The 13536-nt window shown below is 39.8% G+C and overlaps 1 protein-coding gene across 1 annotated transcript; it reads right to left on the bottom strand.

Annotated features, from left to right (window-relative positions):
• Positions 1-9699: 9699 nt before the first annotated feature.
• Positions 9700-11263, bottom strand: LOC141588467 (cytochrome P450 94A1-like). Its single transcript, XM_074409911.1, has one exon. It carries the CDS (start codon positions 11257-11259, stop codon positions 9700-9702), a length of 1560 nt encoding a protein of 519 aa, XP_074266012.1. The 5' UTR covers positions 11260-11263.
• Between the last annotated feature and the right edge of the window lie 2273 nt (positions 11264-13536).

Here is a 13536-nt window from a genome sequence, read left to right as displayed (position 1 = left end):
TATGAGAAAAGAAGAGCAAGGGTTTGGTTTCCCTTCATATTTATAGAGAAGCTCATGGGTTTATTCTAGGTTTAGGCCCAAAACTCACCCATCAACACTAATATTCACGTGAGACTCAAGGAGGAAACGGATCTTTACCATTTTTCGAGCCCAACGAGGCCAAAAGACGACAAATGGATATTTTCCCGAAAATAAAATATGAAATATGGGAAAATAAAATTATAGAATTATATTATGGAAATTAGGGGTGTTACAATCCAACCCCCTAAAAAGAAGTTTCGTCCTCGAAACTTGATAAGAGAACTACCTCACTCAAAAAGATGTGGATGCTTCTCTCGCATAGACGCTTCGGTTTCCCAAGTCTCTTGCTCAAACTTCTGACTCCTCCACAGAACCCGAACCAAAGGTACAACCTTATTCCTTAACCTCTTCTCCTGACGTTCCAAAATGCGAACAGGTCGTTCCTCATAGGTCAGGTTAGGCTCAACCTCGATAACATCAGCCTGTAGAACATGAGAAGGATCACTGTGATAACGACGCAACTGCGACACATGGAAAACATCATGAACCTTCGACAAGTTCGGAGGTAAAGCCAAACTATAGGCCACCTCGCCAATTCGCTCGAGCACCTCATACGGTCCAATGTACTTAGGACTAAGCTTGCCCTTAAGCCCAAACCTCTTAACACCTTTCATCGGCGAAACCTTAAGAAAAACCTTAACGCCGACCTCAAACTCAATCGGCCTACGCCGCAAGTCTGCATACATCTTCTGTCGATATTGGGCTGCCTTAAGCTTCTCACGGATCAACCTCACTTGCTCAATCGATTCCCGAACCAACTCTGGACCAAGAACGACAGCCTCACTAGAATCGTCCTAACACAAAGTACTACGACACTTTCTTCCATAGAGTGCCTCAAACGGAGCCATCTGAATACTAGCTTGATAACCGTTGTTGTAGGAGAACTCCACAAGCGGTAAACTCTTCTCCCAACTAACGTGAAACTCCAAAGCACAAGCACGCAACATATCCTCGAGCGTCTGAATCGTACGCTCAGTCTGACCATCAGTTGCAGCATGAAAAGTTGTACTCATCTTAAGCTCACTACCCAAAGCCAACTGAAGCTTCTTCCAAAACTGAGAACAAAACCTCGGATCACGGTCGGAAATGATATCCTTAGGAACCCCATGAAGACGAATGATCTCTCGTTGATAAGCATTCGCTAGTTCCTCGAGACTCCAAGTCTCCTTCATCGGAATGAAATGCGCGACCTTAGTCAAACGATCAACCACGACCCAAATCGCATTCATCCCTCTCCGCGACCTTGGCAAACCCATAACGAAGTCCATCGAAATCGAATCCCATTTCCATGTGGGAATCTCCAAAGGTTGCAGTAGACCACCAGGTCTCTGATGTTCGAACTTGACCTTCTGACAAACCAAACAACGGCTTACAAACTCGGCGATCTCTTTCTTCATACCCGGCCACCAAAACTTTAGCTTCAGATCCTTATACATCTTATCACCACCAGGATGAACCGAATAAGGAGTACTATCAGCCTCCTTGAGAATCTTACATTTTAAGACCTCACAGCTAGGCACACACCAACGACCATGGAATCGTAGACCATCATTAGGTCCAACGTCGAAGTCTTTGGCACGTCCTTCGCTTATAGCGACTCGAACTCCTTCTAAGTATTCATCCTCTCTTTTCTTAACTCGGATCTCATGGAGGATCTCGGGTTCAGCAACCATCGCACTCAAATCTAAAGTACCAGGAAGAACTACCTCAAGGCTCATCTTCTGGAACTCTCGACTCAAGTCATCAGGTAACACCAACACAGATCCCAAAGCATGACACACCTTGCGACTCAAAGCATTGGCAACCACGTTTGCCTTACCCTCATGATACTGCAGCTCAATCTTGTAGTCGTTAAGTAACTCCAACCAACGTCTCTGCCTCATGTTAAGATCTTTCTGAGTGAAGATATACTTCAAGCTCTTATGATCCGTATAAAAGTTGCAAGAGACTCCATACAAGTAGTGTCGCCACAGCTTAAGTGCAAACACCACTGCTGCTAACTCAAGATCATGAGTCGGATAGTTCGTCTCGTGAACTTTCAACTGACGGGAAGCATAAGCCACCACTTTACCCTTCTGCATCAAGACACAACCCAACCCAAACTTTGACGCATCACAAAAAACATCGAACTCAACACCCTCTTCTGGTAGAGTCAACACAGGAGCGGTAGTTAACCTTTTCTTCAACTCCTGGAAAGCAGATTCACAAGCCTCGGTCCAAATGAACTTGGATTCCTTCTTCATTAACTGAGTCATCGGTCTCATGATCTTAGAGAAATCATGTACAAACCGACGATAATACCCAGCTAATCCAAGGAAACTCCGAACCTCGTTCACATTCTTTGGACTTTCCCAATCGACCACGGCTCGGATCTTCGACGGATCAACCATAACTCCATCGCCAGATATCACATGACCCAAGAAGGTAACTTCCTTTAACCAAAACTCGCATTTTGATAACTTAGCATACCATTTCTGCTTACGCAGAGTCTCCAAGATAACGCGAAGGTGATTCTCGTGTTCAGCCTCATCTCTCGAGTAAATCAGTATGTCGTCTATGAACACCATGACACACTTATTCAAATACTCGCTGAAAGTGCGGTTTATCTGATCCATGAAAACGGCAGGTGCATTCGTCAACCCAAATGGCATCACCACGAACTCATAGTGGCCATACCTCGAACGAAAGGCAGTCTTAGGAATATCCTCATTCCTAACTGGAATCGGATGGTAACCTGACCTCAGATCGATCTTCGAGAACACACTAGCACCACGAAGCTGATCAAACAAATCCTCGATCCTCGGCAAAGGATACTTATTCTTGATAGTAACCTTGTTCAGCTCACGATAGTCGATGCACAAACGCATACTACCATCTTTCTTCTTGACGAACAAAACAGGAGCACCCCACGGCGAAGCACTCGGTCGGATAAAACCCTTATCGATCATCTCCTCAAGTTGCTTCTTAAGTTCTTATAACTCAGCTGGTGCCATACGATATGGAGCTTTCGAAATGGGACCAGTTCCAGGTAGCAACTCAATCGAGAACTCTACATCTCGCTCAGGAGGAATACCGGTAGATCTTCAGAAAGACATCGGGAAACTCCCTAACCACAGGGATATCCTCTAACTTAGGCTCAACTGAAATACCATGAACACTGCACAGATAGATCTAATGACCCTTTCTACCCATGTTAACCATCTTCATAGCAGAAACCCACTTGACCGTAGGTGTAACCCTAACACCTTGATAAGAAACTCTCGAACCTGTAGGAGTCTTAAGCACGATCTTCTGATCACGACATAGGAACCTAGCATCATAGAGAGATAACCAATCCATACCTAAAATCACATCAAACTCTCCGAGTTTGAATTGAAGGAGATCGGCAGGAAGGATCGCCCTTGCAATACTGACAGGTACGTCCTTGAAAAGAACGGAGCAAGAAACAATCTCACCCGTAGGAAGGGATATAGAGGTATGAACGGAGGAAGAAGAAGAGAGTCCAGTACGGACGAAAAAGGATTCGGATACGAAAGACATCGATGCACCCGTATCAAAAAGAACAAAAGCAGATAAAGAGTGAACGAGAAAGGTACCCGTAACCACATCTGGATTAGCATCTGCCTCAGCACGACTCATGACAAACACACGTCCGGTCTTCGGAGCATCAACCTTCGGCGCTTCCGTCTTTGGTTTCTGGGGACAATCGATCGACTTGTGTCCCGGAGCCTTGCAGGTATAACATGTAAGCGGAGTACCGGATACGCAGTTCGTACCCGGATGGTACGCCTTTCCACATCTGAAGCAAGTCCAATCGTTCTTAGCTTGACCTTGATCACGCGGAGCATACGGACGAGCCTCATACTTCTGTTTCTTCTGGGAAGAACTGGGAGCAACATAAGGCCTCTTCATGAACTTATTCTTCACACTCTCTTCAGCCTCGGTAGCAAGGACAGAATCATAGATACTAAGAGCACGATCGTAAGCCTGCTGGAAAGAAGTTGAAGGAATGCCAGACATAGCAGTCCGGACTTTAGGAGCTAGATTCTTCTCATAGCGACGAGTCCTTGAAACCTCGTCCATAGCTACAGAAGTAACGAAACGTGACAGCATCACGAACTTGTTGGTGTACTCCTCAACGGTCATGGAACCTTGTTGTAGACGAAGGAACTCCTGCTCCTTCTGCCAGCGCATCTCTTCAGGGTAAAACCTCTTCTTCAGCGCTTCAGAGAAGACAGCCCAACCATATCCTGGTTGAATTTCCAGACCAGCTCTAGCAAGAGCCCACCAGTTATCGGCCTCGTCCTTCAGATAATAGGTGGCGATATCCACCTTCTGATCCTCGGGACATCCAAAGAGCGAGGAACAACTTCTCGATCTCTCGAATCCAAGCCTCCAAAGCAGTAGGATCATTCGCACCATCATAAGTCGGAGGACGGTGACGAGCAAAGCGATCAAACACAGTCGGTTGCGGATGGTTGTTGTTGTTGTTGTTGTTGTTATTGTTGTTGTTGAGGTGGTTGGTGAAACCTTCAGCCATAGATGCCAAAGCGGCCTCTAGTCTCCTGATGCGGTCAGCATCGGTCTCACCATTAGCGTTACGCACCATCTGAAAGAACGAAATCTTGTTATAAGTGGTAGAACCTAAGTACCACTCCAAACAACTACTCATACACTTTATAAGAAAAACCAACCAATCCTATTGGTTTCTACCCCATTTACTCTCACTCATTAACTAGGTCATTTATTTTAGTCATCAACTAAGCGAGAGTTGGGAGCGTGTTCTCTCTGATACCAACTGTAACAACCCGGATTATAAAACAAAGGAAAAACTTATATAAAATGAATATCAGAGTACGATACTGATAAAAGGGTCAAGGTGGCGGAAACACCTGACCAATCCGGTTCGCTACTAAATCCAAAACAACTAATACATTATTCAAAGGTTCTTAAAACTTAAAGCAAACTCCTATTTATTATTAAGCTCGCTTCGCACATTCCCCAAGCAAACATCAACCAAACAGCATCAAACTGAACAACCTGAAAAGGGAGTCGACAATTCAGTCGGGAGTAACTAGATGCTCTCCTAGTCATGTTTACAACAATTGAATATAACCAACATTCATTAACAACTGAAATGTACAACCAGTAAACATATGAGATCATCTATGCCCATGAAAAACCCGACAAAGCTTACCACGACTTATCAACCTTGGACGAATGCAATCATGCAACCTAGACCATATCCAACCACTAGACCATGAACACTTACAAGACTAGTAGCAACAAACGACTACATCAATGAAAGGCACAAAGCTATCATCAAAGTATAGCAAACATGGCGACACACAATCCACAGCAACATAAGGCACCAAGCTATCATCAAAGCATAGCCGAATAGAGCGAACGCCGTTAGAGCGTATAACGCACTGCCTCTAACTGATGGAGCGTATAACGCACTGCCTCCATCGGTGTGGAGCGTATAACGCACTGCCTCCAAGGTACTATGTATAGCGTATAACCACTGCCTATATGTCTAAGACCTGGCCAGACTCTCGGTTAACCGAACGACACTCGGGGAACAGAGCGTATAACGCACTGCCTCTGTTACCCCCCCGACCATAGACCATACACCAATCCCCGAAGGGTAGCATTTGTTCGTTCCGATAGTATACAACTGATACTACCGTCATCTATTCAAACCAACCAACAAACAAATGCACAGTATAATTGACTGTACTAACATGCGTGAATAACATTACGACTCAACTCATAGGATAGTATAACTGACTACCCTACTTATCATATGAACAAGAGTAACCAAAGATATATGCAAATACAATGTCATACACGTTGAACACAATACAACATATGAAACAAGTATAAGCAACCAATGTTATAGTAACTTCAGCTACCACTTTAACATTAACAATTCAATATTATAGTAATCCTAACCATAACATGAACTCTGGATGCGAGGTTATAGTAACCTCGACTATAACTTCAACATATACGACTTGAAGTTACACTTACCTCAACTATAACCTTGACATGAAACACAAATTTATACCAGCATTAACCATAACCTTGAGCCATAAATCTCAGGTTACGTTAGTTCCAGCTATAACCTTATCTCGTACTTCAACGTTATAGTAGCCTCGGCCATAACTAGAGTAACTACCCAAAGTTGTATTAACTTTAGCTATAACACTTGAATCATCATCAAGGTTATACTAGCTTTAGCTATAACTTTGGAGAGAACTCTTAGCCGCCGTCATGCCACCACTAGGGTTTGATTCGGAAACCCTAATTGCACTCCCGACACCCATAATAAACACATAACCAACATACGATACACAATTAATACATTAAAACATATACAAACGCGTGAAAACATAATTAACATGATACTAAACAATCAAACATGTACTAATCATACAAAACATTCATTAAATCATATTAATTACAACAATCGGCATAAACACAATTAAAAGAAAACACCTAGTTACCTTATTAAGCAAATAAACCCTAGAGATCGTCTTCAACGATATAAACGTCTTCTCCAGGAGCAACTTCCACGCCTTTATGAATCATCACGTGCCAAAGATAACGAATCTAATAAATATACTAATCTATATATAAACTATAAAAACTATAAAACTATGTGAAAACATAAAAAACTTACGAAGAAGATAGATAAATCCAAGAAGTAGGATCGATCTAAGCACGAAGAACGATGAAGAACGAAGAAGAAAAGAGGATGGCACGAAACCCTAGGCAGGGTGGCGCGCGGCACAAGGAGGAAGAGAGGAGGAGAGAATTAGGTTTAGGGTTTTGTGAGATTATGAGAAAAGAAGAGCAAGGGTTTGGTTTCCCTTCATATTTATAGAGAAGCTCATGGGTTTATTCTAGGTTTAGGCCCAAAAATCACCCATCAACACTAAGATTCACGTGAGACTCAAGGAGGAAACGGATCTTTACCGTTTTTCGAGCCCAACGAGCCCAAAAGACGACAAATGGATATTTTCCCGAAAATAAAATATGAAATATGGGAAAATAAAATTATAGAATTATATTATGGAAATTAGGGGTGTTACATTTATGGGTAATTAGAGGGTAATAATAAGGGATTTTGTATTGTATAATAGATTAGGATGTATTATGATAGTTATTATGTGATTATTATAGGATGAGACGGTTTTATGAGATGGATCTTTGTTGTCTTGGATTAGCTTATGGAGTATGCTAAAAGGTAGGTTAATCCTACTCGATTTCAATAATGTGATGTTGTTTATGTTGATGTTGTAGTTAGTCTTACATAATTAGGGCATTGCATTATAATATGTTTAGAGGTAATCACATCATTAAGAGGATGATTATGATATGTTGAGTGTGGTTCATGGCACATATGTTGAAGGATTTGTTGATGTTGTTGTGGTTTTTTTTAGACGTAAGACGGTTAGGAGACCGTCTAACGCTTAAGTCGCCTCTTGGAGCTTCCCACTCCAAGAGGGATGTGCACATTAATGGCTTGAGTTACGGAGGGACTCGTGTGGTTGAGACACGAAGTCTGGCAGGGGATCCGGTTGGCTTCCGGACCCGGTACGTCTAGGCGTGTCCCGCCTGTTTGTGGTTGTTGATATGTCTGGGCTTGTCCCGGTACCGTGGTGATGGTTTTTTGATAGCATGTCATTGATATTATAGTCTTGTTGCATACTCACACACCTTGAGTTATGTCACACTTTATTTATTGAAACTGACGTTTGTTGTGTCTGTGTAATTATCACCTATTGTCGAGGTGGCCTGTGTCGATCCATATGATATTTTTGATCATATGGAGAGCAGGTTAAGTATAGGTTTTGCTTGTTGACGTGATCGGGATTTGGGCCACGCTTGGGACTCGGAGTCGAGTAGCATTGTATAGATGACATAGATGGTAGTTGACTTGTAATCTGTATAGTTCACATTTATTATTTAGTTTATATTGTAATCACTAAACTTGTTATTTATTTAATGAAGTTTCTTAATTGTAATTCCGATTTCACTGCCACGGGAAACTGAGACGGTAACATTTCTTAATTACCTTGGACGGGTAAGTAGGGGGTGTTACAATGGTGAAGGTGTTGTTTCGTAGTGTACATCAAGAATAAAGGAAAGTAGACACGCCAGTGATAACGGCGTGTTTTAAATTTTTTTTGTTTTTTCAATTTCTAGTTTTACCCTAAACACGCCATTGTAGATGGCGTGTCTATCTCGTATTTTAGGTTCAGAATTTCCGAGTCTACGTGGACACCATTTCGATAAATAGTTTCAAAACCAACCCAAAGCGATAAATATTTAATTTTTTAGCATTATTTTAAAATATCGTTCGTTGAGATGGCTACGAACTGTGTTTGGGCTCACCTAACTGAGCCCTAAATCGGCCCATGAAAGGGGTAGGCTGGGTCGAGCTGAGGGGGATGTTACCCGGACCTGGCCCGTGGTGGGTCTTAAGTGGGCTATGGGCAGCTCTGTCTATTTTATTTATTTTTTTATTAATTTTGTTGGCCGAAGGGCGGGCCGTGTTTAAAAAATTGAACTCGGACCTGGCCCGCATATAGGACGGGCCTTACGGGTCAAGGGTCGGGACTCGGGCTTTGCTTGTGTGATCGGTGAGGCAGGTCAGACCGGACTGGCCATGTCTAATGGTGAGGGAAGTAAACATTATGGCCCTTGATTTCAGTAGATTTCAGTATATGTCATGTAATCTTCTTATATCCTCCCTCCTCAGTCTTCCCTTTCACATCAAGTCCCACATTGGAAAAGAGTGAAGCGGTACTTCCCAAGTCCCACATTGGAAAAGAGGAGTTTTGCCTTATTTATAAAAGAGTTGTCACTATAAGTTAGGGCATTAGCAATAGACAAACCCCAAATGAGGTTTGTCTAATGCCACATCACTCAACATACAAACCTCTCTAACAACAAATCTCAATACCACAATAGACAAACTTCTTAAATATAGACAAACCTCATAAAAGTATACTACATGGGGTCCACTATCACTCGCAACCAAAAACACAAACTTGTATACAAAATTGTAACCATTCTCATCTATGAACCTCAACCCTCATTCCCAACAATAGAGAGGTTTGTCAACAAACCTCTAGAAAGTACACAAACCTTTGTTGACAAACCTCTATTGTTGATGCCCTTAGTATGAGACTTTTTGGAAAAGAGTCAAAAGACGAATGTGTGCAGGATTGGCCCAAAACGGATAATATCATACTAACGTGGTAATGTGGCGAAGGCGGTAGTCCCAACATGATGTATGTTAGTAATACTCTTTTATTTACTCAATATAAGGATGTAAAAGTAATTCATTCAATAGTTTGGAAACTGAAAATAAATAAATATATTCAACATTCAAGAGCCCATTAATTTTATATGTTTTGGACTGGCGTTACCATAACTTATCATGCCCTTGATCATTTAGTACTGTACTAGATTTATAGTTACCATTACGGAGTACTATGATGCTATATAGAACATATTATTGCATACATACCAACGTTAAATTGTGGATTACATATTAGAGTAGAGTAGATTGTGATCATAGTCAGTTTTGCCAAACTGCCAATCTTATTTCATCCTTTCTTCAACCCTTACCGGCAAACCACCTTCCATCTTTGCAGTCAAATTAGGCACATAAACAGGTTCAAACCCTTTCTCCATTACAGGAATCACCCTGAACTTAGTCAATATACCAGCAACAACTCTTTTCATTTGCAAAAAAGCCATCTCCTTTCCTATACAAGTCCGCACCCCGGCTTGAAATACCGGGTATGAATACGCATCACGTTGGACAAACCTCCACTTGGTTTCCCCTTTATCCTTGTTCACCTCTTTCAGCCACCGCTCTGGGCGATACTCAGCCCAATCCGAACCCCATATACTTTCCAACCTTCCCATAGCATAGGGAAAATAACTAACCCTCATACCCTGTCTTACCCGAGTTCCATCCGGTAAGATATCGTCAGTCTCGGCCTGCTTAGTGTCGGCCGGGACAGGCGGGTATAACCTCATGCTCTCACACAGAGCAGCATGGGTATATACCATTTCCTTAACTTCTTTAAAACTAGAACAATCATTTTCTTTATTATCGTCCTCTCGATTTCTTCCCTTCGTTACCTCTCTTACTATCTCTTCTTCAGCCAACTTGTTTTTTTCAAGAATCCAAAAAAACCATGTTAGAGCAGTTGATGTAGTGTCCCTTCCACCAAGTATAAAGGCAATAACTATGTCGATAACGTTCTCCTCTTCAAAATGGCCGCCTTTTAAAAACCTTGACAACAAATCCTCATTTTCTAATGAAGTATTAATCCCATTTTTCCTCTGTTTAACTAAAGACCTTGCAAATTCACGAACCTCCAAAATTGCCTCTTTAAGCCTTTTTTCGGACCCCATATTGAAAAATCTGCGAATTTTCCATACCAATGGAAAAAGAACTCTAAATCTTCGAGTACTAATCATTGTAGCATCTTCTAAAGCATCAGCAAATTTCCCTTTTGGTAAAGAGGGTGATAAGTATTGGGGGTCATACCCAAATGCAATTTTGCAAATATTGTCAAATGTGAATCTTTGAAGTATATCTTGAAGGTCAAGGACGGTTTTATTTTTAGCTGCAGTTGTTAGTATTGGTATCAACCTGTTAAAGAGCTCGAAATCGACAACATTTTCTATATATTTTCGTAACGATTTGGTGTTAAATTCATGGATGGCAACTTGCCTTTGGAACCTCCAAGTGTCACCATCAACATTAAGTATTCCATCACCTAACAAGTCTTTTAGAGTGTTTCTAAAAATAGGGCCTTTCTCGTAATTGGAGAAGCGTGTTTTAAGGATGTGTTCCACGTTGGCGGGATTGCCGGTCATGACAACCTGCTCGCCAAATGGACGGTGGATGACGAAGGTGGAAGAAGGGGAAGAGATTATAAGGCCGCAAAACCACTGGAATAAAGTATCGCCTTTGTGATGGTAAAAGGCAAATAAATGACCAATGACGGGGTATGGTTTTATTAAATTAAGTTGTTTAGTCTTAAAGTCGAGGACTTTAGGAAAGTAAAAAAAGAGGAAGAATGGAAGAATGAAAAATGAAGAAAAAGTAAGAACACTATTTAGCTCAAACATGATTTTTTGCATGATAACACAAGTTTGAGTCTAATGAGTTTGATGTACGTACTATGGGAAATATTGTTGTTCTTATAGTGAACATGTCTAGTCTTTTTATATGACTATAATTGACTCTTTCTTATTTATTTAGTATTTGGGATCATGATAGTAGTAGATTAGTAGGTTCTAATAACTGCTTTTGTTTGTAATATATAGTGGACTCATCCCCTATGTACTAAATGAATAGGCGATTCTACATTTTTTCCGCCTAAAATAATTAATAGAGTAGTCCGTATGTGTTTTTGTTAAATGAGTTTATAGAAAATTCACATTTAGGACGGATGTATCCGTTTAAGTTTAATATGAGTCAAATAATATGAATAAGACAAGAGGATAATGCATATGGAAAAGTAAAAGGGATTGTCCTATATACCTAACTGGAGCAGTATTTAACCCGCTTTAATATTAAAATGAATACTCAGTTTTAAGGAAGATTAGACGTTTGACTTCATATATTAACGACTTTAAGGTTATTCTAATGTATCCCAATTAGTTGTTAAATTGTTAATTTTGATTCGTTTGGGAAGATAATTAGAAAACAAGCTAGACTCTTATCTGAATTAACCTCACCTATATGACATGACCCGTAATCTGAATTAGGTTTCATGCTTTTGAGTTTCTTATATGCAATAACAATAACCGCCATATCGAAACTTTTTTAAAAAAAATTATAATGGTGTCAGCTTCCCTGTACAAATGGTTTCTTTTTCTTTATTTACTGATAGGTCCTAATATAAGTATTTCTCCCTCCAATTTTACGACTTAACTCATTTGCTTTTGATACAAGAATAATGGAATCAAATATATACGAGGGGCTGGTGGGTTTCACCTTTCAACATTAAATTTTAGTCACACAAATCATACCTAGTATGAAAATGAGCAATTCATAAGAATAAAGCAAATAAAATAGGACATTTTGTAAGAATCACATTGAATATTAAGCAAGTGTAATTTTTAGTATTTTTATTTGAATTTTTGGTAATATATTCAGGTTTTGCGAATAAAATGATTAATGTGAAAACTCGTGCATTTTTTTGCACGGGTATAAAACTAGTACAATAACGAGAATGAACAATTAATGTGATACCACTATTATTTTACAGTTAAATTTAATCAGTTTTCTTGAATAATTTTACAATTCAATTTTTTTTCTTATATCAAAATATAATGACATAAAATATGAAAAATTAATGGCGTGATAATTTAGCATGATTAAGTAATACAAAAATATAAACTCTATAAATACCGCGCATTCATTGCGCGGAATCTAAACTATTTATTCCTTACTTAATTAGTTCATGGGCGGCAAAGATTTTAGTAGTACCAAATACGCTCCTTACTTAATTAGTTCATGGGCGGCAAAGATTTTAGTAGTACCAAATACGCAACAAAGGAGTGGATGCATGATTATGTCACATTGCTTACAAGAATGAAATTATATACAGACGCCTCATAATTTAAGCGGATACATCCACAGGCAATACTCACGCTCATTTCAAAACCCGACATCATCTAAAATGTCATTATAGGATGTAAATGATTATTGATTACCAAATTTCAAAAATATTATACTCCTATCACTAGTTTGCAACAATGATAAAAGGAATCGCTTCAAATAACAATGATAAAGGAATGAGTTATGGGACCCTGTAGGCTGTATCGAGAATTTTTTACTTAAATGCGATTTAAACTTAAGTTATTATAAAAATTATAAAGGATCCATCTCAAATTAACTACAAGAAATGGCAAGTTATGGAACAAGTCGTGTCACCAACGTTTATCAAACTCCGCATTTGGCCATTGATCTAGTAGTTGAGGATAAAAACCGACCTAGTAATAATAAGATTGAGGTATGTACTATGGAATAGATTACTTCAAACCGTTGTTTCCTTAACATGGAGGCCTTTTACTAGACAATATTAGTTTACCATTGGGATAGCTCGTGTAATTTTGTTCTCCTATTTTCTAAATAAAATCTAAGAAAAGAAAAAAGAGTCACATCCTTGATTTGAACAAGGCCACTAACTGAGTGATTAGCTGTAGTGTAACTACTCTTATGTATTGTAGCTATAATTGTCACTAGAAAAGAATATCTCCAACCTATTATTCTAAAGATTAATAGGTCAGATCGCTTTTTATCCCATAATTATTATTTACTTGCAATTGCAATTTGGTCTTTTTAAATATAATGGGGGTGATCACCCCAGATTGACTGTTGGGAAGAATCAAGAGATGATTAAAACCAGT

This window comes from Silene latifolia, chromosome 1 (genome assembly GCF_048544455.1).
Source record: "Silene latifolia isolate original U9 population chromosome 1, ASM4854445v1, whole genome shotgun sequence".
Lineage (NCBI taxonomy): Eukaryota > Viridiplantae > Streptophyta > Magnoliopsida > Caryophyllales > Caryophyllaceae > Silene > Silene latifolia.
Note: the sequence above shows the minus strand (reverse complement) of the source record. Positions and strands in the feature narration are given on the sequence as shown.

Excerpts from the sequence above, each read along its gene's own strand:
- LOC141588467 (XM_074409911.1), bottom strand. The coding sequence starts at position 11,259 with ATGCAAAAAATCATGTTTGAGCTAAATAGTGTTCTTACTTTTTCTTCA.